Genomic DNA, 27,010 nt, shown 5'->3' with positions numbered 1-27,010 from the left:
ATACGTTATTGTTAATGTTTATGGCTACTTTCATCTTCCTTCAGTGACAGCTGACAGTCCAATCATGGTAGAATTTAAACCCACTAACGGGTCAGCAGCAGGAAACAAGCAGTGCTGAAATCTTTCACAGCTGGAATCTGTGCCCTTCATGCCCAGGCTGATGTTGTGGAAAAGCACGTGCGTGCGTGCGTGTGTTGACATTGTGAGGACAATTTTCCTGGTCCTCACAAGAGAAATTGTTGTTGGTAGGGGTTAGGATTGGGCATTTAGATGTTAGGTAGGTTTATGGGTTAGGGTTAGAGTTGGGGTCGGAATCATGTCTGATTTATACTTGCGAATGCGAATGTCACACACCGAAAATAGCGGATCTGTAGATCATTTATTTTCGGCTTTAGGGCTATAGGGTTAAAAATGACTAAATTGAAAAAATGGCATTCATAAAATTGCGTGTCCTCACAAGTATTATGTGTGTGTGTGTGTGTGTGTGTGTGTGTGTGTGTGTGTGTGTGTGTGTGTGTGTGTGTGTGTATGTGTGTGTGTGTGTGTGTGTGTGTGTGTGTGTGTGTGTGTGTGTGTGTGTGTGTGTGTGCGCCCCTACAGAGTCTGGTGAGTTGGACTCAGAGCTAGCCAGGGTTGCATCTCTTGGCTTTACCGGCTGTCTGTCAGCGGTTCACTTCAACTCCATCAGCCCACTGAAAGCAGCACTGCTCCATCCTGACACCAGCCCTGTCACCGTCACCGGCCCACTGGCCCAGTCCAACTGTGGCTCCTCCATCCCAGCCTATACCCACTCAGCAGAAACCACACATTCCTTATCAGGTAAAACGGGCTTAATTTAGTACGTGGACTGTTATATAAGTGGATAGTAGGGCTGGACGATATGACTTCAAAGCAATATCATTATTTCAAACTTTTGCCTTGATTAATGATTGATGAACGATTATAAAAAATATCTATGTATTGTAGTGAAAATAGCAAACCTACAAGCTCACAATGCGTCACATCGTGATAAGTTGTGAGATTGTAGATCGGCCATTTTCACTTTTTTGCACCCCATCATTGTATGACGAAATATAATACATTGACTAATCAATTTAGTCGATTATAAAAAATCTATTAGAACCTTTTTGTGTCGCTTCGTTATTCAATTAACCTACATGATTACAAGATTAACACGGTTATTGGTTCTAAATTTAGATTTTGATATATTTTTGGTTAATTGAGTTGAGTTCCAAAATATCCTCGGGTGCGAGGACCAGCTTTTGAGCGGTACTTCCGTACAGACAAACGCTGTAATTCCAACAGTTACAAGAGGTGTCGCCAAAAAAAACGACTAAAATGAATGTTACACAGTACAGACGGCCCTCCTCACTCTATGATTGGACAATGGGAGGAAAAAGAACAGTAACAACGCTTTGAGTTAAGTTGTTTTTACACTGTTTATTTGTGAGGGTCATAAAAGCAAGGCACCTAGGGCACAAAACTAGGTGCCCAACAACAACAGAAATGTAGCACTCAAAATGCTTTGCCCACAATGATGCCAATTACAAACCTCCAGCTGCTAAAACACATCCTGTCTGATCAGGTCCTATGGGTCGTTTTGTAGTAGTGTAGAACAGATGTTCTAGTGTAGGCTAATCTTCCTGACAGGAATATTTCTGACATTAAGTCCTTCTTACTTTTTTTTTGGTGAGAAGTTCACGATCGGCTCATTAAGAATGTTTTTTATCTCCTTCTGTTCCTTTGTGTCTGCCAACTCGCCCTGTCTGCTGCAGACCAGCCAGGGTCAGTGGGTACCGGTCAGCCGTTGGTCAATGCCATAAGGAGTGACTCAGCTCTAATTGGAGGTACTCTTCACAGGAGCTTGTGAAAGCATGTTTCACTGTCATAACACCAAAAGTTTTTTGAGGAGAGAGGTTTGAGGTTGACCGTGTATGTAATGAGCTGCGGATGACAATGGGTCTAATTCAGGGTTATTATAGTTAACTAAAACTACCGAAACAACAACAACTGCTAACTGCAATAAAAATAAAAATGAGGCTTTACAAAGAAAAACTACAACTAACTGAAACTATAGTATGTGTTAACAAAACTAACTAAAATCATAGACAAAGTGTCCGTAGTTTTAGGCTTGGTCACTATCCAATATTGTTCTTTAAAAATAGAAATAGCAGATTTACAAGCTACATAGCAGATAGCAGATTTACATTGCGATGCGTTGTGAGCTTGTAGATCAGGTATTTTCACTATTTTTCTTAGCATGTTGAATGCACCCCTGACTACCTCATTTTACAATGAAAAACAAAAACTAAACTAACTAAGCCTTTTTTCTTCTCCTCGCCCGGCTGCCCTCCCCCGAACACGGGCCAATTGTGTTGGTATGGACACTCGACTAAGCCGGATTCGAACCCCCAGCCTCCGTGGTGGTGGGCATGCACGTGGTGGTGGGCACTGCGCCACCTGAGCGCTAATTAAGCCGTTTCAAAAGATAAAAACTAGACTAAACTAGCAAACCTGCTTTGAAAACTAATTAAAACTGAAATTGAGAACAAAAAGTCAAAACGAACTTTGGTCTAAGTACATGAGCAGAGTAGCACCACTAAAACCTTTAAAGAACTTCTGTTCATAAGGCTGGTAATTTTAAGACCGCCGTAATGAAGCACTAAATTGAGTCTGGCAATGCTTTGGCTCTCCAATTAGATATGTATCTCTGTTGAGATATTAATGAAATGCACTATGCAGAGAAGAGCCGAACCAAATGCCAGTCAGCAGCACTATGAATAAAAGGGTAAATTAAAATATCTGCCTTCATGTTTGAGGGTTCTTTTATAGACAAAACAAGGCTTTGAAAGGAATATTTAAATAACCTTTTTAGATTTACAGGACCTCGGGAGCACAGAAATGGACATGACAGCCAGGCTCATGGGAGCAATATAGACTGAAATTATATTGACATTCAGACTGCATTTGTACAGGCTTTAGACACATTGAACTGTTATGTTCTAGATTTAGAGTTTAAAAAAAATCTATGTGTCAGGGAGTGACACAATTCCCCAGTGTTCCACAACAGTCCACTTTCAAATGTCGCCACTGAGCAGTTAATTGTTTGTCTCAGTAGTTTAAACCATTAATGTTGTTTATTTATGTACATTTTATGATGTTAGTGTACCCATGTACAGTGTATGTATGTATGTACGCACTGTATGTATGTATGTATGTATGTATGTATGTAATACATACATACATACATACTATGTATGTATGTATGTATGTATGTATGTATGTATGTATGTATGTATGTATGTATGTATGTATGTACTGTATATGTATTCAAGAAGACAAATATGTCCGTATAATCTTGATTTTCCTATTCATCTCCCGGCTTACAGGTGTGATAGCGGTGGTGATCTTTGTGACTGTATCTGTGCTGGCGATTATGGCGAGACTCCTGTACAGGAGGAAAGAGACCTTTCAGAACCAGCCAGTGAAGGGAGGAGTCCAGTCGGCAGAGAGCCCTGTGTTGCCCTTTACCAGCCACGCTGATTCACACAACATTCAGAGTGAGAACCAAAAGGAATATTTCATTTAATTAGACTTCTGTCTACGCCTACGGCACTGCTCACTCACATTATGTAAATGGTTAGGCAGGGGTGCCCAGAACTTGTGTCAGAACTTGAGCGCACAAGTCCACAGCGTGTCGCGGATGCGACGCATTGTGGGCTTATAGATCTGCTATTCTGCGACAGAGCATAAATTAGGCTTTAGGGTGCTCACATCAGCCCATCAGAAACCAAATCTATCGGGCAAATTAAAATGCGCAGTAAAATCCTGAGTGTTCATTCAACTCTTGAGAGTGTACAAATGGAACCATATGGACCCATTGGTTCTATGTGTACACTCCCAGAGTTTAATTAAAAAACTAAAACAAACTGTATTTTTTCCTTTTTTGTAAAGTGTATAGTGGCACAAACAAGTATGTGTTGAACTTGTAAGGTGTTCATATTTGTGATTTAAATACATGTAAATATTTCAAAACTGTAAATGTTGAGTTAATGTTCTGTAAAATCTCAGTGTGTTTTTCTGCCATAATGAAATGGTAGAAAATGGTTCTGAATGGAATCGTGTAACATATTTATGAATACTCGAACACAACTTTTTGCAGCTGAAACTAGACTTTTGGATTTTGGGTTGATTTATGAGTGTATTGCAGTGTATAGCTATATCTATTCCTCTTAATTCAAGTCTGTACGCCACCAATTGAATGACTTGGACATTCCATTTTTTCCCTCTAATTTCAAACCCCTAAATATAAGAGCACAAAAAAAGCACTGCACCATCATTGACTGAAATATTTTATTACATTTCTGGAAGATCCTCCTTATGTTCTTTTCACTGTGCCTTTGTATATCATGGCTAAAATATATGTCAAGACTTTTCTTTTCCCCCCTGCCTACCACGTCTGTAAAATGGACACTATAGACTGAATTCACCAGTAATGCATTTAACACAGACAGGAACACAGGAATACAGTCGTGCTTCCCTCCACCTTAACCGATTAAGACCGGGAACGCAGCTCTGTCATTTTAAATTTAATTGGCTAATCAAAAATATCAGATCTGAGATCTGCAATTTTTGAAAAATCGTCAAAATGTGCACAAATCTTTACAGTATATATATATATATTTTTTTTTTTTAAATATACAAGCTTGTAGCGCGGCACTAGGTGCCGCACTATAAGCTTGTATATCTGCTATTTTTGAATAGCCAAAGAAATCTTAAAATGACACAGATGCGTTCCCGGTCTTAATGGATTGAGGTATTTGATGTGTTTGGGTTAAAATACTGATCTGTGCTAGTGTTACAGGTAGACTGTGATGCAAGATGCAGAGAGATCACCAGAGCAAAAAAGATAAATAATGTTCGGGGGGCTGAGAGAGAGAGGTTGATATAATCAAAGTCAGTCAACCAAATATTAGTATCGCAAAGACACCTTACAGCTGTACTGTATATACTATAGCCCATTTTATACTTTGTTGCGTGCTGTTATCCCGCACAGAGAGTTGTCGATCTACACACCTTTATGGGCTTGTAGATCAGCTATTTTCCGCACAGGTCACCATCGTAAAACAAAGTATAAATCAGGCTTATGTCTTCATCTGTTCAGCTACAAACAGCTGTGTGGAGGAATGGAGGAAACAAATTAGAAAGATGATCAACAGAGGTTGTTTATCAAATGTTCTCTCTGTTAGACTGCAGAGTGCAGATGGGATTTTAATGGGAAAAGTTATGAAACATTTGAATGTGCATCTTTCATCTACAGTATCTGATTGCTTTATAATTTTTACCTCAGCACTAAGGGGTCAGATGTTTGTTCTTTGTGTGACAGCCTTCTTGTCTTAAGACTTATGTCTCTGTTGACAAAGTAAATCATAAATAGTTTTGCATTGGTTTTTGCATCTACTCTGAGGTAGCAATACAGCAGTCAGTCTTGATGTACACCTGAATGTCACATAACAAATGATCTGTTGTTGCACTGAACATATTGGCTGAGCTCAAAATACAGGATTTATAAAATCTTAAACGATTTGGAGTCGCGCGTGACTTCCGCTGTGCCAGATAAATATGTTTGGGGGGGGTAAGGGTAATCTTGCCGGACATTCGTTTGTCCGACATTTCCGAGGCAGGAGTGGCGCGCAATCGAGACAGACGTTCAGTGAAAGAGGACGTTTGACAAGCCGACCTGTCAAAACAACCTTTGGACAGCTGAGGCTTGGTGATATGTGCCAAGAGCACGACTGTCTACAGTACACTATATAACGTGTCTTGTCTTCCCAGACATATCAGAACCGTTCTTCCGTTGAGATTGCAAGTTTAACAGCCTCCATTGTATCTGCTTCTGCATGTTATCACAGAAGATTGAGGTGCTGCGTTTGCGTTGCTCCGGCAAGCCCGATAATCTTATACCATCCTGTAGTGTGTGATTCCCCATTATTTTAAAATCTTAAGGTTATCCTGTGTGTGTAAGTGTATGATGCTAACAGATTTCCAAATCGTTTAAGATTTTAAAACTCCTGTTGTCTGAGCCGAGCTTAAATAGATAAACAAAATTATTTAGGCAATTTCCTTTGGGGGTGGAATAAGGATTCAACACATGTTTGTATAGTGCATACAGTGGGACTACACCGTGAATTACCCACAACCCCCAGGTATACAATAGTATTTCAGTGAAAACCTTTACATTTGCACAGTAATGTAAATATGGCCTTCAGTGAACTCAGCTAATGTGCATTCATGTCAGATTCTTGTTATTAATATTTTCATTTTCATGCATACTGCAATCATTTATTGAATGGATCTGTGTAATGTGCCTGAACCTGCTGTACCGCCAAACAGTGACACTTATACCCCCATCATGAACTGCTATTGCTGCTACATCCTAACTTTCCCCACCATTCCATTGCTGAAATTCACGGAGCGATGGTCAGATAGAAACAGTAACATAAGAACTAAGTGTTTTGTCAAAGTTGTACTTGTACAGTTGTTGGAACTTGTAAACTCTGACAGATTTACTCAAATATTGGTGTGGTTTCATTGCCAAACAACCCACCAATAACATCAGTAATATTTTGCAATTCTCTATCTCATTTTCAGTATTAATACTCTGAATATGACCTTAACCACTTTCAACCTGGCATCCCTATTTTGGTTATTTTTTCAAAAGGTGCACAATGCACCGCAGTCTTGCAGATTTCCTTTCTGCCATGCAACACCAATGTACAACAAAGTATAAAATAATCACTTGAACCATAGCATCCCTATTCTGTGGGAACATTCAACCAAAATAGTCAATGTACAAGCTCACAGCGTGTTGCAACTTGACGCGCTGTGAGCTTGTAGATCGGATATTTTTGGCAAAGAGATTTGGTGTAGAGGGAAACCAGCACATCAAGTATAGAGGCAACGCATGTCCGGTTTCCGAAGTATAGAGGGTTTAAGTGGTTAAGTGTTAATCAAAGTAACAATGTAAGTACTGTCTCAGAGTTCTATCATCTGTCAACAGACATTGTCAATAGGGCGAGACAGGGATATATTATTACTGATTCTTAACGCCTGTTTTCTGAATATTGTATTAAATTAGTTTGAGAGATTGAAGACTGAACAGTTATGATTGTAAATATAATAATGTGTTAATACTGTGTTGGTGGATAACAGTAAAGTTCATGGGTTTGAGTGAATTGCTTTAAAAGTTGTTTAATCTATTCAGGTTGTTTAACTGCAAACTACTGTTAAATGAAAATAAAACGTTTTTCAGATACGGAGTTGTGTCACTTATTAACCCATACCCAACCCCTACTACATACCATGTACTTATAGTATGACTTTTTTTTACATCACTTTTTAGTTACTATTTATACTTATATATATAGTAGTAAATGATACTAATATTATTATTTTGATGACTATTTTAAGACAATTCTTATAGTTTATTTTTAAATCATTATGTAGTATGGCATATTTTGGACATTGTAGTATAGTGTACAGTACAGGGCTTGCAACCAGAAGGATCCCGGTTCAAATCCAGCCAGATCTTTTCTCCAACTTTTACCTGGCGCTTTTATCTTTATCTAATCTTTCAGTGAATAGCACGCAAGTGAACATGATAAGTAAGAACCACTGTGTCAATCTCAAGCATACATGTCCACAGTAACCCTGGAACAGCGCCCTCTAATGGCCCTCTACTGGCCCTCTACTGGCAGTGACGTCAGAACGTTCGGTGCTCTATATCCATTGCCATTGACAATGCATTGGTCGGCTTAGTTAAATATACTCCAGCACTTTTGAATTTCTTTCTGTGAAAGGTTAGCTAGACAGAGTTCTTTCAGAAAGAACCCCCCACCTTCACAGAACAATCAAATACTGCCATTGTGATTTGCATATCAAAAACTCAAGGAACTAGCCATGAATGGCTGTGGCTGCATATCAGTGATATTAATAATAATAATAATAATAATACCAGCTAACATCCCTGCCTTGTTGACATAATTATTTTAGCCTGCTTTACATTATGTTCTTTATGGTAGTTAGTTAATAACAATCATATCTTTGATTTATTGAAGTGAGGGAATGTATTCTACTATTTCTTGATACATTTCCAGTAATCCCATCAGCGTGTTTTTGCGACGAGGTCTGACTTTTTGATGGTTACAGCCTGTAAGAGACATCAAATTTCTCTTTTGGTCCTTGAGTCCCAAGACTCAAGGTCTTGAGTCGAACCAATTACTCCCACGGAGACATCAAATTTCTCTTTTGGGCCTTGAGTCTTGGGACTTAAGGCCCAAAAGAGAAATTTGATGTCTCCGCGGGAGTAATTGGTTCGACTCAAGACTCTTTTGGGTCTTGAGTCTTGGGCCCTCTACTGGCAGTGACGTCACACTTCGGTGCTCTATATCCATTGCCATTGAAAATGCATTGGGCGCTTAAAGTTAAATATCTCAAAAACTACAAAACATTTCAAAGTAAAAAGTTCAAGCATTTGTGTCCACAGTAAGATGAATTATAAAAAGTGTGAATGGAGTTTCTAGGTGAAAGCGTTGTTTGAGGTGCCAAAACTTTTAAGGGAGTACAATTCTAAAACTACGAAACATTTCAAAGATTCGAATTAAGGCAAACATGTTCACAGTAAGATGAACATTTTAACCCTCTAAGACCCGGATATATTTGTACTTGCAAAACATTTTTTTTAAACCTTTCAGATGGTCTTGTAGGAGTATTTTGAAGAGGAAAATATAATGTTTTTAAAAAAAAAATGTTTTGGTAAGCTTTTATGCAAATGTTGACATTTAGCAACGTTGGGTCCATCAGGGTCAGGGGATCTTAGTGTAATCTCACATTCTATTCCAATTCACTTTTTAAACAATTATTTTACTGATTTTCCTTTCAGACCCCAAATTAGATATTGCTCAATTTTTCAAATATTCACTTCCAATTTGAAGCTCAGATTATACTAAGATCCCCCGGGCCTGTGAAGGTATCTTAGTATAATCTGAGATTCAATTCGAATTCACTTCTCAAGTCTATCTTACTGATTTTCAAAATCGTCCCCCAAAAAACCTGTTAGGAGTACGTTTCAGGCAATTTAGAGTTGATTGGTAATTTTCGTTTCGGTAAAATTTATTTTACCGAAACGAAAGTTAAATGCGAAAAAATCACTAAGTGTGGAGGCCAAAATCGTCCCCCCAAAAACCTGTTAGGAGTACGTTTCAGGCAATTTAGAGTTGATTGGTCATTTTCGTTTCGGTAAAATTTATTTTACCGAAACGAAAGTTAAATCCGAAGAAATCACTAAGTGTGGAAGCCAAAATCGTCCCCCCAAAAACCTGTTAGGAGTACGTTTCAGGCAATTTAGAGTTGATTGGTAGTACTTTGTAGTGACTTTTTTTGGTCCCTAACATTCATCGAGCTCTGGACTTAATAAATTAATTTTTTCACCATTGTCTCACTACCGAAACGAAAGTTTGTCACTACCGAAACGAAAGTTAAATCCGAAAAAATCACTAATTGTGGAGGCCAAAATCGTCCCCCCAAAAACCTGTTAGGAGTACGTTTCAGGCAATTTAGAGTTGATTGGTAATTTTCGTTTCGGTAAAATTTATTTTACCGAAACGAAAGTTAAATCCGAATAAATCACTAAGGGTGCAGGCCAAAATCGTCCCCCCAAAAACCTGTTAGGAGTACGTTTTAGGCAATTTAGAGTTGATTGGTAGTACTTTGTAGTGACTTTTTTTAGTCCCTAACAGTCATCGAGCTCTGGACTTAGTAAATTTATTTTTTCACCATTGTGTCACTACCGAAACGAAAGTTTGTCACTACCGAAACGAAAGTTAAATCCGAAAAGATCACTAAGTGTGGAGGCCAAAGTCGTCCCCCAAAAAACCTGTTAGGAGTACGTTTCAGACAATTTAGAGTTGATTGGTAATTTTCGAAACGAAAATTACCAATCAACTCTAAATTTAACTTTCGTTTCGGTAGTGACAAACTTTCGTTTCGGTAGTGACACAATGGTGAAAAAATAAATGTATTTGTCTTGTTTGTTGTTCAAGCCAAAGCACCAGGAAGGCTGTGTTTCTTGGCCAACAGTTAGCTCAATGGGTTGAGACGCAGTATTCATGATCCAGAGAACATGAGTTCAAATCCCACTGGTGTCTTTACTGTGATGCTTCCCTTTGCAGACTAACTTCTAGAAAAACAAGTTAAAACCACCAGGAAACCTGTAAGTCTCAGCCAACAGCTTAGCTCAACTGGTAGAGCGTCTGTCCAATAACATGACTTGAGTGGGTTCGATTCCCACTCGAGTCAAGTGTCCCCGGTAACTTAGGGCAACGGATGAATTGACTGATATCCTTAGTGATGCATCCCTTTGCAGACTAACTTCTAGAAAAACAAGTTAAAACCACCAGGAAACCTGTAACTCTCAGCCAACATCTTAGCTCAACTGGTAGAGCGTCTGTCCAATAACATGACTTGACTTGACTTGAGTGGGTTCGATTCCCACTCGAGTCAAGTGTCCCCGGTAACTTGGGGCAACGGATAAATTGACTGATATCCTTAGTGATGCTTCCCTTTGCAGACTAACTTCTAGAAAAACAAGTTAAAACCACCAGGAAACCTGTGACTCTCAGCCAACAGCATAGCTCAACTGGTAGAGCGTCTGTCCAATAACATGACTTGACTTGACTTGAGTGGGTTCGATTCCCACTCGAGTCAAGTGTCCCCGGTAACTTGGGGCAACGGATAAATTGACTGATATCCTTAGTGATGCTTCCCTTTGCAGACTAACTTCTAGAAAAACAAGTTAAAACCACCAGGAAACCTGTAACTCTCAGCCAACAGCATAGCTCAACTGGTAGAGCGTCTGTCCAATAACATGACTTGACTTGAGTGGGTTCGATTCCCACTCGAGTCAAGTGTCCCCGGTAACTTGGGGCAACGGAAAGCATCACTAAGGATATCAGTCAATTTATCCGTTGTCCTAAGTTACCGGGGACACTTGACTCAAGTGGGAATCGAACCCACTCAAGTCAGGTCATGTTATTGGACAGACGCTCTACCAGTTGAGCTAAGCTGTTGGCTGAGAGTTACAGGTTTCCTGGTGGTTCTAACTTTTTTTTCTAGAAGTTAGTCTGCAAAGGGAAGCATCACTAAGGATATCAGTCAATTTATCCGTTGCCTCTATCATATTATTCATTTTAAATTTCTTCCTGTAAAACTATAGCTGGACAGAGTTCTTTCAGACATAACCCCCCAACTTTAACTATCAGGAAACAGGGGAGGGACACAGTCCCCTCGATGGTCCTCCACTACGTTGACGGCATGGGACTTGAACCTGCGAACTGTCTGTAGCAGAAGCAACCGATCAAGCACCTAGACCACTGGACCAACGCACCTTTGGGCCCTCAGAAGGTTTCTCTTCGTGATTTTGTCTTGCTCTTTTGTATTTTGGTCAGGAAAATTTCAAAGTACAACAACACTGAAGTATGTGACGAGTGGGATTTGAACATGGAACCTCTGTGCTGAGAGTCCAACCTTTAGACCACTACTCCATCTCTCCGCCATGCCAAACAGGTCTCTTCGTGGTTTTGACTTTCTCTTTTGTATTTTGGCCTTGAAAATTTCAAAGTAAAACAACACTGATATATGTGACGACTGGGATTTGAACATGGAACCTCTGTGCTGAGAGTCCAACCTTTAGACCACCACTCCATCTCTCCGCCATGCCAAACAGGTCTGTTCGTGGTTTTGACTTTCTCTTTTGTATTTTGGCCTTGAAAATTTCAAAGTACAACAACACTGAAGTATGTGACAACTGGGATTTGAACATGGAACCTCTGTGCTGAGAGTCCAACCTTTAGACCACTACTCCATCTCTCCGCCATGCCAAACAGGTCTCTTCGTGGTTTTGACTTGCTCTTTTGTATTTTGGCCTGGAAAATTTCAAAGTACAACAACACTGAAGTATGTGACGAGTGGGATTTGAACATGGAACCTCTGTGCTGAGAGTCCAACCTTTAGAGCACTACTCCATCTCTCCGCCATGCCAAACAGGTCTCTTTGTGGTTTTGACTTGCTCTTTTGTATTTTGGCCTTGAAAATTTCAAAGTACAACAACACTGATGTATGTGACGACTGGGATTTGAACATGGAACCTCTGTGCTGAGAGTCCAACCTTTAGACCACCACTCCATCTCTCCGCCATGCCAAACAGGTCTGTTCGTGGTTTTGACTTTCTATTTTGTATTTTGGCCTTGAAAATTTCAAAGTACAACAACACTGAAGTATGTGACAACTGGGATTTGAACATGGAACCTCTGTGCTGAGAGTCCAACCTTCAGACCACTACTCCATCTCTCCGCCATGCCAAACAGGTCTCTTCGTGGTTTTGACTTTCTCTTTTGTATTTTGGCCTTGAAAATTTTAAAGTACAACAACACTGAAGTATGTGACGAGTGGGATTTGAACATGGAACCTCTGTGCTGAGAGTCCAACCTTTAGACCACTACTCCATCTCTCCGCCATGCCATAATTTTAATTGCCTGAAACGTACTCCTAACAGGTTTTTGGGGGAACAATTTTGGCCTGCACACTTAGTGATTTTTTTGGATTTAACTTCGTTTCGGTAGTGTCACTACCGAAACGGGGGGAAAAAATACCAAGTCCAGAGCTCGATGAATGCTAGGGACCAAAAAAAAAGTCACTACAAAGTACTACCAATGAACTTTAAATTGCCTGAAATGTACTCCAAACAGGTTTTTGGGGGAACAATTTTGGACTCCACACTTAGTAAATCTTTTTTCGTTTCGGTAGTGACACCATTGTGTCACTACCGAAACGAAGCTAAATCCGAAAAAATCACTAAGTCCAGAGCTCGATGAATGTTAGGGACCAAAAAAAAAGTTACTACAAAGTACTACCAATCAACTTTAAATTGCCTGAAACGTACTCCTAACAGGTTTTTGGGGGAACAATTTTGGCCTCCACACTTAGTGATTTTTTCGGATTTAACTTCGTTTCGGTAGTGACACAATGGTGTCACTACCGAAACGAAAAAAAAAATTACCAAGTCCAAAGCTCGATGAATGTTAGGGACCAAAAAAAAAGTCACTACAAAGTACTACCAATCAACTTTAAATTGCCTGAAACGTACTCCTAACAGGTTTTTGGGGGAACAATTTTGGCCTCCACACTTAGTGATTTTTTCGGATTTAACTTTGTTTCGGTAGTGACACAATCACTACCGAAACGAAAAAAAATTACTAAGTCCAGAGCTCGATGAATGTTAGAGACCAAAAAAAAAGTCACTACAAAGTACTACCAATCAACTTTAAATTGCCTGAAACGTACTCCTAACAGGTTTTTGGGGGTACAATTTTGGCCTCCACACTTAGTAATTTCTTCGGATTTAACTTCGTTTCGGTAGTGACACAATGGTGTCACTACTGAAACAAAAAAAAAATTACTAAGTCCAGAGCTCGATGAATGTTAGGGACCAAAAAAAAAGTCACTACAAAGTACCACCAATCAACTTTAAATTGCCTGAAACGTACTCCTAACAGGTTTTTGGGGGAACAATTTTGGCCTCCACACTTAGTGATTTTTTCGGATTTAACTTCGTTTCGGTAGTGACACAATGGTGTCACTACCGAAACGGAAAAAAAATACTAAGTCCAGAGCTCGATGAATGTTAGAGACCAAAGAAAAAGTCACTACAAAGTACTACCAATCATTGCCTGAAACGTACTCCTAACAGGTTTTTGGGGGAACAATTTTGGCCTCCACACTTAGTGATTTTTTCGGATTTAACTTCGTTTCGGTAGTGACACAATGGTGTCACTACCGAAACGAAAAAAAAATGACTAAGTCCAGAGCTCGATGAATGTTACGGACCAAAAAAAAAGTCACTACAAAGTACTACCAATCAACTTTAAATTGCCTGAAACGTGCTCCTAACAGGTTTTTGGGGGAACAATTTTGGCCTCCACACTTAGTGATTTTTTCGGATTTAACTTCGTTTCGGTAGTGACACAATGGTGTCACTACCAAAACGAAAAAAAAATTACTAAGTCCAGAGCTCGATGAATGTTAGAGACCAAAAAAAAAGTCACGACAAAGTACTACCAATCAACTTTAAATTGCCTGAAACGTACTCCTAACAGGTTTTTGGGGGAACAATTTTGGCCTCCACACTTAGTGATTTTTTCGGATTTAACTTCGTTTCGGTAGTGTCACTACCGAAACGAAAAAAAAAAATTACTAAGTCCAGAGCTCGATGAATGTTAGGGACCAAAAAAAAAGTCACTACAAAGTACCACCAATCAACTTTAAATTGCCTGAAACGTACTCCTAACAGGTTTTTGGGGGAACAATTTTGGCCTCCACATTTAGTGATTTTTTCGGATTTTAACTTCGTTTCGGTAGTGACACAATGGTGTCACTACCGAAACGAAAAAAAAATGACTAAGTCCAGAGCTCGATGAATGTTAGGGACCAAAAAAAAAGTCACTACAAAGTACTACCAATCAACTTTAAATTGCCTGAAACGTACTCCTAACAGGTTTTTGGGGGAACAATTTTGGCCTCCACACTTAGTGATTTTTTCGGATTTAACTTCGTTTCGGTAGTGACACAATGGTGTCACTACCGAAACGAAAAAAAAATTACTAAGTCCAGAGCTCGATGAATGTTAGGGACCAAAAAAAAAGTCACTACAAAGTACTACCAATCAACTTTAAATTGCCTGAAACGTACTCCTAACAGGTTTTTGGGGGAACAATTTTGGCCTCCACACTTAGTGATTTTTTCGGATTTAACTTCGTTTCGGTATAGTGACACAATGGTATCACTACCGAAACGAAAAAAGAAATTACTAAGTCCAGAGCTCGATGAATGTTAGGGACCAAAAAAAAGTCACTACAAAGTACCACCAATCAACTTTAAATTGCCTGAAACGTACTCCTAACAGGTTTTTGGGGGAACAATTTTGGCCTCCACACTTAGTGATTTTTTCGGATTTAATAACAATCATATCTTTGATTTATTGAAGTGAGGGAATGTATTCTACTATTTCTTGATACATTTCCAGTAATCCCATCAGCGTGTTTTTGCGACGAGGTCTGACTTTTTGATAGTAATTCTCTTTTGGGCCTTGAGTCCCAAGACTCAAGGTCGTGAGTCGAACCAATTACTCCCAAGGAGACATCAAATTTCTATTTTGGGCCTTGAGTCTTGGGACTTAAGGCCCAAAAGAGAAATTTGATGTCTCCGCGGGAGTAATTGGTTCGACTCAAGACTCTTTTGGGTCTTGAGTCTTGGGCCCTCTACTGGCCCTCTACTGGCAGTGACGTCACACTTCGGTGCTCTATATCCATTGCCATTGATTGTCAATGCCCAATGCATTGTGCATTGGGCGCTTAAAGTTAAATATCTCAAAAACTACAAAACATTTCAAAGTAAAAAGTTCAAGCATTTGTGTCCACAGTCAGATGAATTATAAAAAGTGTGAATGGAGTTTCTAGGTGAAAGCGTTGTTTGAGGTGCCAAAACGTTTAAGGGAGTACAATTCTAAAACTACGAAACATTTCAAAGATTCAAATTAAGGCAAACATGTTCACAGTAAGAACATTTTAAAGTTTGAATGGGGTATCTGGGCGTAAGCATGTAGGACTAGTAGCCTGCCAAAGTTTGTACTTTTCCCCCTAACATCTGAAAAAAGAGTGACGGTCAATGGCAAAATGGACAAGAGTTTCTAGGTGAAAGTGTTTTTTGAGGTACCAAAGTCTTCCATCGGCCTTCCATACTTTTTTCCCTTTAAATGTCCATTTTGCCATTGTCCTACATACTTACGCCTAGTAACCTCATTCATACTTTAAAATGTTCATCTCACTGTGGACATGTTTGCCTGAAAAGGAATCTTTGAAATGTTTAATAGTTTTAGAATTGTACTCCTTTAAAATTTCAGAGATTTATAATGGAGGTCGATGGACGATTTTGGGACCTAAAAAAAACACTTTCACCTAGAAACTCCATTCACAGTTCAAAAATCCCACCTTACTGTGGACATGCATGCTTGAGATTTTTTCTTTGAAATCATTTGTAGTTTTGGAGATATTTAACTTTAAGCGCCCAATGCATTGTCAATGCGGCAATGGACATTTAAAGGCAGGCTTACTACTTTAAAATGTTCATCTGACTGTGGACATGTTTGCCTGAAAAGGAATCTTTGAAATGTTTAATAGTTTTAGAATTGTACTCCTTTAAAAGTTCAGAGATTTATAATGGAGGCGGATGGAAGGTTAGGGTTAGGGTTAAGGGACCTCAAAAAAACACTTTCACCTAGAAACTCCATTCACAGTTCAGAAATTCCACCTTACTGTGGACATGCATCCTTGAGATGTTTTACTTTGAAATGATTTGTAGTTTTTGAAATATTTAACTTAAGCGCCCAATGCATTGTCAATGGCAATGGATATTTAAAGGGAAAAGGGTACAAACCTTGCCAGGCTAAGTTAACAGAACAAGTCAGAACCTCTGTGGTGCAGTGGTTTAGATACAGGGCTTGCAACCAGAAGGTTACCAGTTCAAATCCAATCAGGACAGTTTTCAAACTTTTACCCGACTCTTGCACCTTTATCTGATCTTTCACTAAAGAGCGTGCAAGAGACCACTGAAAGTATGAACAATGGTGGAGCAGTGGTTAAGATACAGGACTTGCATACACAAGGCCCTGAGTTTAAATCCCGCAGGGACATATGTCCAACTTTTACCTGGGGCTTTTACCTTTATCTAACCTTTCACTGAAGAGCACGCGTGTGGACAGCATGAGCATGAACCGTTGTGGTGCAGTGGTTTAGATACTGTATACTGATCATGATACTGACCATGATACTGATCATGATACTGGCATGATACTGACTGATTCTACAAATGCCTTCTAAATCAGTAGTTCTCAAACTTCTTCGTACCAAGGACCCCCAAAATGATATGTATTTGACCGCGGATCCCAATCTGAAAATGTTTTGTGCCAGGGACAAATTCTTGAACATTTTTTTCATTATATACATTCCAAGTGGTGGCAATTCATAAATTACATGGTGACATTTTGTGAGTTTGTACCTGTACCTAACATTTTTGAAGAAGAAAAAAATAAAAGATTTGACTATTTTGGAAAAAATCCACCTATAATGACACACCCAAAATAGGGAATAGGGATGCCAGTGTTAATGTGGTTAATGCGACAGAAAAGACAATGGAAAAATTGTGTTTGGCTGATCTTATGAGTCTCTGTTAAATGAAGCTGAAACACAGCATGGATTTTCCCTCAACAGCAAATACAATTAGCATAGATTTACATCTCTGAGGACTGCATGTCAACCGTTCATGTTTTTACGCGCTACATGACATTTCCTGATGGTCATTATTATGCATCTATCTGCAGAGTAGAGATAAACTATAAGCAAATATCATCAAACTGAAATACACCGCAAGAAAGCTGGAAATGTCAAAGTAATTCATTACACAGAGCTTTCTTCAAGTTTAAACAGTGAAATTAAACACATTATATTATGATGACTGTGTCCAGTGTGTCATGGACTTGTTCAATAAGACAATTCTCTTTCCTGGAATTCATTAGCAATCATGATTTGAAAGAGAAAGTATCAGTATCCTGGTCAGTATCCTGGGGTCAGTATCCTGGTGTCAGTCATCCTGTTCTCAGTATCCTTGTGTCAGTATCCTGGTGTCAGTACTGCTCAGTATCCTTCGGTCAATATCCTGGTGTCATCCTGTTCTCATCTGTGGGTCAGTTGTTCTGCTATTCTAAATGAAATTAAGTTTACGGAAAATTATTGATTACAATTTGTATAAATTATCTAAATCTAATCAATTAAAATCACTGTGAAATCAGGTGTGCATTTTCCTGTCACTTCCTTGTTGTCTGAGAGGCACAACCTACCCCCTTGTTGTTCCTGGACCTAGGCACATCCTTTTTTTTTTTTAAAGTTGCTTATTTGGCTAAATACAAATCACTTGTTGAAAATTAGCGGAGAGGATTTTTTTCCCTGCTTCTTGATCAGGAAAGGAAGTGATAACAGCTGTGCACTAGCATGCACGAGTTGTGATGATCCAGAAGAGAGGTCCAAAGGGGTTAGAAAACTGATTGACAGCATTTGGATCAGACTTTTTATTGGCTTAAAAAAGCTGAACAACTACCCCTGTGGTACAACATACCCTACCCTCTCTTTTAAATGGTAAATGGTGCATTAATATAGCACTTACATAGATTGTGCATTACATTCACCTATTTACACATTCATACACCGATGGCAGAGGAAATCTAGCCTGGTAAACCCTCCCTCCGGAAATCTCATTTCCATTTGATTCCAGGAGTGAGTCTGGCATGATCGCCCATTCTGCAATATTGGCTGTGGGCTGGAGTTGGGCGGGAGTAATACCGTTGACTGACAACCCCTTCAGCCAATGATCGTTGTTCCCCTTCAGCCAATTGCAGTGCATTTTTACCACCTCCAGACTATGTGACGCAGCGGGACTTTTGAGATGGCCATGCCCAAAATAGGTTGCCTTATTCGGATACATGCGTGTCACTGCCCGCCCCTGCCGGTTCTCTGAATTTTTATTTTTAAATAGGCTCTGTCATGATTAATTGACCACATATATGAAGTTAAGCAACTAAATTCTATCCAAACGATATCTTATAAGTGAATTCCGTGCCTCAAAAAAGAAGTTAGAGAGCGTTTTAAAACCGAAAATAAAAAGTAGAAACTGCCTACAGAAACAATGGCTGCCGTTCGTGTTTGGTCGGCTGCACTCAGGCTGCACTCGGGTCCATTCGGGTTCACTCGAACTCGCCACCTGATTGGCCAACTTTTGCTGTCAATCACAGAACGATGAGCGACGACGCTGATAGGCTCGGTTATTTGGTAATGCGCTAGAAACGCCCATACAAGCCTTCATGCCAGACTCACTCCTGGGATCAAATGGAAATGAGATTTCCGGAGGGAGGGTATGGGTTTACCAGGCTAGAGGAAATCATGCAAGGCACCAACCTGCTCATCAAGAGCAGGGTGTCTTGTGTGAGTGTCTTGCACAAGGACACTTCGACACTAACTCTGGAGGAGCCTGGGAACCTTCCGGTTGCCATCCGGCCACTCTACCGGCCACTCTACCCTCAGAGTGCAGGGAGGGGGCAGGTAAACATCACATTGATTGGCTGGGGAAAGGGGTGAGGGTCGGGTTTTCATTGGCTAGCGGGCAAATGAGCCGAGGGGAAGATTTAATTGGCTAGAAATGCGGAAGGAAAACGAGGGGGAGATTTCATTGGCTAGAAATGCGGAGGAAAATGAAGGGAAAAGACGGGGGATTTTTTGGTTGGCTGGAAAAGGAATGAAATTGAAGCCGGGAGCTCTGTGAATGGTCATATAGTGAAGCTTCCTTTCAGTCCACCTCATGACAAATGGAGTCTGAAACCTTTCCTTGGCAGCTTTGAACCCTAAACCTTTGTTTCTATAAACCCCTATCATATTGCTTCTGCCACAAATATACAGTAGATACATGTGAGAAATAAAGCCTAGATGACCTTTTAGAGTTTAGATGGAGTGCAAAAACATTCGGGTTTGATCCCTAATCCTTCGGTTTTATAAACCCCCTGTCACCAGTTTATAAACCACCTGTGCCACAGGCATGGAAGATGCATGTGAGAACCAAATAGTTAACCTTGTAGAGTTTAGATGATCTTTTAGAGTTTAGATGAGAGCTGCAAAAGTGTTCCTCAGCAGTGTTGAACCCTAAACCTTCAGTTTATAAACCCCTGTCATATCCCTTGTGCACAAAAGCATTGAAGAGTGAGAACCAAATACTTAAGCTTTTAGAGTTCAGATGATTTTAGTTTAGATGGAGTGCGAAAATGTTCCGTAACAGGGTTAATTTACCCTGGGGATTGTACAGTGTATTTACCTAAGCCAAACTTGTAATCTGCATCTTGCAGGGTAGAAAATAAGAGAACCTCAGACTGAGATCGAGTGATACAAGTCACGAGCTCACCTTTACAAATGAGGTCCAATATTATTTCAATTCATAGATGTTTATGTGATGTCACAATTATGATTATCTGTCAATGCTGCATGAGTGAATAATTCTGATTAATCAATGTGCCCTTCAGAACCTACAGTACTTCAAAATTGTTCAGAGCCTCCTCTATCTAATTTGTTGAATAAGCATGGACACTTCACCACTATTGCAGAGGCTACATGAATCAGCATTTCCATAACACCATTAAGATGTGTGCTATTTACATTTCTAATGTACACAGGGGCATATGCATGCTGCTAGGAGTGATAATTGAATTTTATATGCTGCTCTGTCAAGGTGGTGGCATGCATAATGAATAAAAAGCCCTCATGCAAGTGAGGAGTTGATTACAGCATCTCCAGATACACCTAGATCAAATGGGAGCAATGAGAATGGAGAGGAGGGGTAAGTGTATGCTGAACCTTTGCTGCTAGTTTTGCTTGCATGCCGTACAGTACAGTACAGGTAGGTGGGCTGGCCTGGATTACTACAAGCACTACAAGGAAAGCTTCACAAAATGCCTGATTATGAACGCCAGCACAGACCCGAGTTGTTGTCAGTGTGTATCCATCACAATGATTCTTTGTATCCATGTGCAAGTATCCAGAATATCAATGTGACGTTTATTGATGTGAAAGACTTTGCGACTGTATGCTGCTGTCAGTTACTGTGTCAAACAAAGTCAATCTCCAACACTTCCACTGTATGTGGCAGAGGTGTGAAATGTGCTACCAAGGTGACAAAGCAATGTGGTCATCGGATATTTCGCTTTTCTTTTCCATTTCACATTAAAGTTGAATATCAGAACTACCAATTACTACAGTATATAATCTATTGTCCTGAAATTCAAATTTCTGAGAAAGCCGATTTCAAAGTTTTGCCTTCCTTCCTTTCTTTCTTTAGTTAGTGCACAAATAGGCAAAATGCAGTAGTCCGTTACAGAATAGCTGAATTATAAAATCTAATTTACTTACTTAATTGAATTACAATTTACAACAGGAACCATACAGTGGCTTTACAGGTTCTTTGCACCTCTACCACCCCCCAAAGAACCACTGAAGAACTGCTGAGAAACCAATATTTTCCGTGTGTAGGTTACTTACAACAATGGATTATTCCATGCCCTTTTACACTATTTGTAATGTATCTCTCATTTACAGTCAGAGGAGAGAAAGAAAGAAAGAAAGAAAGAAAGAAAGAAAGAAAGAAAGAAAGAAAGAAAGAAAGAAGATTAATTGGAGGAAATCTTCACTGGGGCTGTTGGTGTAGTATGTGATTATGATATAAATCACCTAGGGCTAAACTGTACCAGTCTGTGGGCTGCTTTTGAGGGCTCTGGAGACAAGGGGACCCTTTAAAGATTAGCCATCTCCATGCCCTCTTATTCAAAAGTCTCTGTGCTTCCTCTCTGTCTGCCACCCTAAGAGAATTTACTGTTCCTGCTGATACATATCAATTATCACCACAAAGCCACCTTGGGGCCTCTCACGATCGAATAATAAATTTATTTTTTTTGCAAACATTTTTCAATATCACCACCCGCCTTTCTTATCATGATGGCAGATAACTGTGAGGAAGAAACTGCAAAAGACTGACGGTGGTAGGAGGTTGGGCTTTGACACCATCAGTTCCATCCCATCTAGAATATTAATTAGTAATATAGTGCTACCTTCAACCTGGGCCAGCCTTGAGCCTTTCGGATAAGACTAAAGACATAGATCATTTGGTTTTTCCACTCCACTGATTAAATCTTCTTTTAGCATTATGCAGAAGAAGCTCCATAAATAACAGTGATCTGCCAGACAAGAACTCTGTAAACAACTCATGTTTTATTGATGTTATGCATCCAAATAGTTAGAGTTCATCCCTCAGACCACTCACAGCTCATTTCTCAGGCCATGTCAGCTAGTCCTCATCTGCAGGCCTCTTCAGACCTCCCGCTACCTTGACAAATGAACCCAGATAGATGTGAGGCCCTGGCATGCTTATTTGAACCAGTGTGTTACACTCTAGCCACAGTGGTTCCCAAACCTTTCAGTACAAGACCCCCCCCCCCCCACCCTACACCTGGCTACCCCTAACCCTAACCCTAAGGAAGTTGTTAATAGCTCTTTATAGCAAAAATAGCTCCACAAATCTCTGTATCTATCTGTCTCTCTGTCTGTCCCTCTGTCATGCCCATATATGGAGATTTCCGTCTGACTGTCCGTCTGTGTCAATTTCATGCCCATATATAGAGCTCCTTGATGTCATCAAAGTGACATCATGTGACACATGACATGGGAAACCTGTGACTTTCATGTTGTGTCCATGCCATGATATTTTTGTAAATACTCCAAAATGAACCTTTTACGGATTTCTCTGCTCCGATTCCATGGAGCGACACCCTTTAAGCAGCATTGCTACACCAAACCCTCCAGCATGTGCAGGTGCTTCCCACCTTAGACTTCTCAGCTGCTGGGTTCTGTCCAGAGCTGCCCCAGAACCTCAGTTTTTCAGATGTTCACCACTCCTGTCGCAGACTGAGGGTACAGGGGTGTGCCAACCGCTTCCTTGGCACTACCAACAGGTACGCACAAAGAAGAGAGGCACAGAGTACCAGCCCAAGAACATCAAACGGATCAGGACCCATGGCTGGGCCAAAAGGATCAGTACTAAAGGAGGCATCGAGGTCATTCTGCGTCGCATGCAGAAGGGAAGAAAATCTCTCTCGCACTGAAAGTACCAAATAGGAAAGACCTATTTTCTGAAAAGTCTAAGATTTTCAATGATAGAAATATTGGTTGTGCAATACAAGAGGTGTTGACCAACCTGGCAAGAACGCGTATTGTTATTTTTAAACAAAAAACGCTAATAAACAGCTGACATTTGGGGAAAGCGAAAAACGGGCTTCACTGTTCCGTGCACATGGTAATGGTCAATGTCTGTGTGCAAATGCAGAGCAGAAAAAAAAAACGTATATTTTTAAAACAAAGCAATACTGCCTCATCATAAAAGTTGGTATAGTGACTTTATACATTGTCAGATACTTGCATGTGTCATTATATTATCACCACTTTACCCAAATGAATGTACAGTACTAGCACCCAATTACCATTTAGTGACTTATAAAAGTAATTATGATTATGTACTACTGTTGTTCATTCTTCAGCAAAAAACATCACAGAAGGCCAAACATTAAGCATTTCAAATTCCAAAAGTGGGGTCCAGGGACCCCAAGGGGTCCAGCGGGTCTCCAGCTAAATGAGTTAGGAAATTAAAAAGTTGGAGAATCACTGGCCAAAGTCATACAATATGAGAGAGAGAGAGAGAGAGAGAGAGAGACACAGACAGACAGACAGACAGACAGACAGACAGACAGACAGACAGACAGACAGACAGACAGACAGACAGACAGACAGACAGACAGACAGACAGACAGACAGACAGACAGAGAGAGAGAGAGAGAGAGAGAGAGAGAGAGAGAGAGCAAGAGCGAGAGAGAACTGCACGTACTGTACCAGGGCTGGATGAAACCATGTGGTGTAGGCATGGTACAGTATAGCCTGGTAAACCCCTCCCTCCGGATATCTCATTTCCATTTGATATCAGGAGTGAGTCTGGCCTGCAGGGCTGTTTCTGCGGAGTTCATAACATGAACTCTCCAATCAGCGTCCTCGCTCATTGTTCTGTGATTAACAGCGGAGGTAGGCCAATCAGGTGGAACCCGAGTGAACCCGAATGGAGCCGAGTGCAGCCGACAAAAATGTAAATTCTGTCCGCTGTTTCTGGTTTCGGTTTTACAACTTCAAAACGCTCTCAACTTCTTTTTTGAGGCACGGAATTTACTTTTAAGATATCGTTCGGGTAGAATTTAGTTGTTTAACTTCATATATGTCAATTAATCATGACAGAGCCTATTTAAAAAAAAAAGAAGAAGATGTTTTTTGCTGAAGAATGAACAACAGTAGTACATCATTATAATTACTTTTATAAGTCACTAAATGGTAATTGGGTGCTAGTACTGTACATTCAAATTCAGAGAACTGGCAGGGGCGGGCAGTGACACACATGTATCCGAATAAAGCAACCTATTTTCAGCATGGCCCTTTCAAAAGTCTGCTTGCGTCACCTTGCACTAGTTGTGCTGTAACAAACTGCTGATTGGCTGAAGGGGTTGTCAGTCAACGGTATTACTCCCGCCCAGCTCCAGCCCACAGCCAAATTGCCCATATAGGTCTGCAGGCCAGACCAATTCCTGAAATCAAATGCAAATGAGATTTCCGGAAGGGGGATGGTTTACCAGGCTAGGTACAGTATACTTTGTAATAGCAGTGGCGGTGTCGTCCAGTAATACATTAGCAGATACTCAAAACATCTTGATGGAAAAACAGAAATATATTTAGTCCCTCACAAAGGCTGTTTTGTGATTAGTGATTAATATGTACAACATTGATGATGTGCTTTCCTGTGCTCTGGTGACGGGTCTCACTCTCTATGGATCAGTAATGGAAACCATCAGCTATAGTGTTGCGTTTCATCTCCTCCATGATCGACACCTACACTGTTTTGCTCCACATGTAATCAGCTTTGTAAACTGATCCATATTCAAATCACACCTTTCTATCCATATTTATACCCAGCCATATTGACAACAAACAGCCACCCAGGAAAGCTAGTGTTAAAGGTCCTCAGCTTGCCTATGTAATTATTCAGTCTCTGTAGCTGTAATACATCAGTAATGGTGTTTAGTGGCCGAAGGTCGGAGAAAAGTGGCCATAGAGCCAATGCTGTGATGGATTAGTAGTTTCCAGGGCTTTGAACTCCATGAGACAGTGACGGATTTCAGCAAATCAAGAGAGAGGCCCCTTTATCTGGAATCCTTTTCTTTGACACTTGAGAACCACTGGATAAAAATATGGCCTGCTGTGCTTTCACAAGTGTGATGACATGAACGCTCATCCACTTACCGATGATAAATTATTGATGATCAAAGGTCAGTCTCCACTGAGTGACTTGATTTGTTTATCGTTTCTTATTTATTTCCATTGATATGCTTTATAATTTATTAAAGAAATGCGGGCAATTTGTATTGACATGTTTGTCATGCTTCTTAAGAAGTGTCATCTGCTGAAACTCCCTTGTGAAAGTGTAATCGTATTTTATGACTGTATGTTGCCCTTGTTTTGCCTGTTGAATTATTTGCGTTCTCATGCAATACAGCCAGTGATTCTACATTCTGCTGTCCTTCATTAACTGTCAATCCAAATTGAGTCTAAAAAAAGAACGCAAGATCTGGTCAATGACAAAAACGTATAGATAAAAAGCCATAGAGAATTGCCATAAATCAATCAATGAGAGGACTAAAACACACAGTGAAGAAGAAGCAGGGCAATACATTGAAATGACTAAACAAGACAATATCACAGAACCAAATAAAAACATGGGAGTTTTGTTTGTCACATTTAGTCTTGTACAGTATGTCTCATCGCACGCACTAAGCAAAGACTCCCAGAAAGATATGGGAGATCACCTGGAGCTCGATTGGAAAACAAGCTGCTTTTGCTGTGGGCATTTGTGTTCAGTCACGGTTCAGCTGAATCCACCTACACAATAAAGTAGCTTTGTTATATCAGCCCACCTCTTACCCTATGTTCCACGGCCTTGCAGTAGTGTTTGATTTGTTGCCTTCAAGTCCAGTCACCAAGTTGTCACAGTTCAGTTCTCCTCAGGGTTTCCATCACTCCAAGGTCAAACTCATTCACATTAAATCACTACAGATCAGATCAGAACCAGAGGGCTGGTGGGTTCCCAGAATGTCTGCGGTTTAACATTTTGATCTTGAACATTAACTGGAAATATTAATAAAAGAGAGGAATGCTTATGCACATACATGCACAAACCCACCATGTATATTGATTACAGTAGGCCTCTGTGTTTTCATCTCCTGCTGATATAAACCAGCAGACATGCCAGAGCAGATGGCAGAGAGCATTTATAATCATATTCTGCAGCAACACCACCAGGTACTTGACACCAACTCACTTTATTCACCCAGATGAAAAGTGTCATGTATTTAACACATAGTGAGTATATCCTCACATCCAACCAACAGCGTAATTAGAAGTAATTAATTCACACTTGGCGATGTCACCTGGGGTCATTATGAGATCTGATTCAAATTCATGTCAAAATAATTTAGCTGTTTACTCTCATCCAGCTCAGTAGGAATCTAGTGGATCATACTGTATCATTACCTAGGATAGTAATTCTAGCATCGTTTTTCATCTGGCTACTGAACTCATAGAACTTAGACACGCCCAGAGACGTGTGTTTGCCCAGATCATTATTTACTTTTTTTTTCCTTTACTGATTCAAAAGACAACAAGACAACAACAGAAGCTGTTGGTTTGTGCCATGGGAGTCTTTGTCTTTTATGCCTGCGCATGGGCTGAAACTTTCCATTGCAGAGTTATGATTCGGGGAAGGTGCATGGGCGAATTTTTAAATACTCTAATATTTCACTTTTTAAAACATACATTTTACAGTGGAAGTCAATGGAGAGGTACATATGGTAGCCAAATATGGAGATGCCTGGTGTCATAATACTGATGTCATAGTACTGATGTCATAGACTAGCCTCCAAGTACTCTTGTGTATTACTTACACCCACGCAATAACATAGGCACTGGTTACCCTGCTAGTAGCATATAAAAAACATTTATGTGTGGTGATATGATCTGTGATCTACGTGTATTGTCTACAGTGGGTCGCATCCTATACGACCCACTGTAGTCTTGGGTAATCCTCCATGCAGTACTTATGTGTAAACAATGTTGCTGTTTCTAAACAGGATGACCCCAACTTTGCTCCTCTTAAATCTGAATTAAATGTT

General features: G+C 40.1%; 1 protein-coding gene across 1 annotated transcript in view; it reads left to right on the top strand.

Annotated features, from left to right (window-relative positions):
* Positions 1–22,855, top strand: part of LOC311051376 (contactin-associated protein-like 4) — a gene marked incomplete at its 3' end in the record, with an annotated part of 143,526 nt that extends 120,671 nt beyond the window's left edge. The window contains exons 23-27 of the mRNA XM_084065940.1: positions 601–819; positions 1,776–1,847; positions 3,390–3,560; positions 22,582–22,664; positions 22,706–22,855. Coding sequence (XP_083922066.1) covers positions 601–819; positions 1,776–1,847; positions 3,390–3,560; positions 22,582–22,664; positions 22,706–22,855 — 695 coding nt within the window. The remainder of the gene's footprint in view (positions 1–600; positions 820–1,775; positions 1,848–3,389; positions 3,561–22,581; positions 22,665–22,705) is intronic.
* Positions 22,856–27,010: the final 4,155 nt, after the last annotated feature.

The sequence above is a fragment of the Gymnoscopelus microlampas genome (genome assembly GCF_963454915.1).
Source record: "Gymnoscopelus microlampas genome assembly, chromosome: 9".
Taxonomy (NCBI): domain Eukaryota; kingdom Metazoa; phylum Chordata; class Actinopteri; order Myctophiformes; family Myctophidae; genus Gymnoscopelus; species Gymnoscopelus microlampas.
The sequence above is the reverse complement of the archived record's forward strand: the minus strand, read 5'-3'. Positions and strand labels throughout refer to the sequence as shown.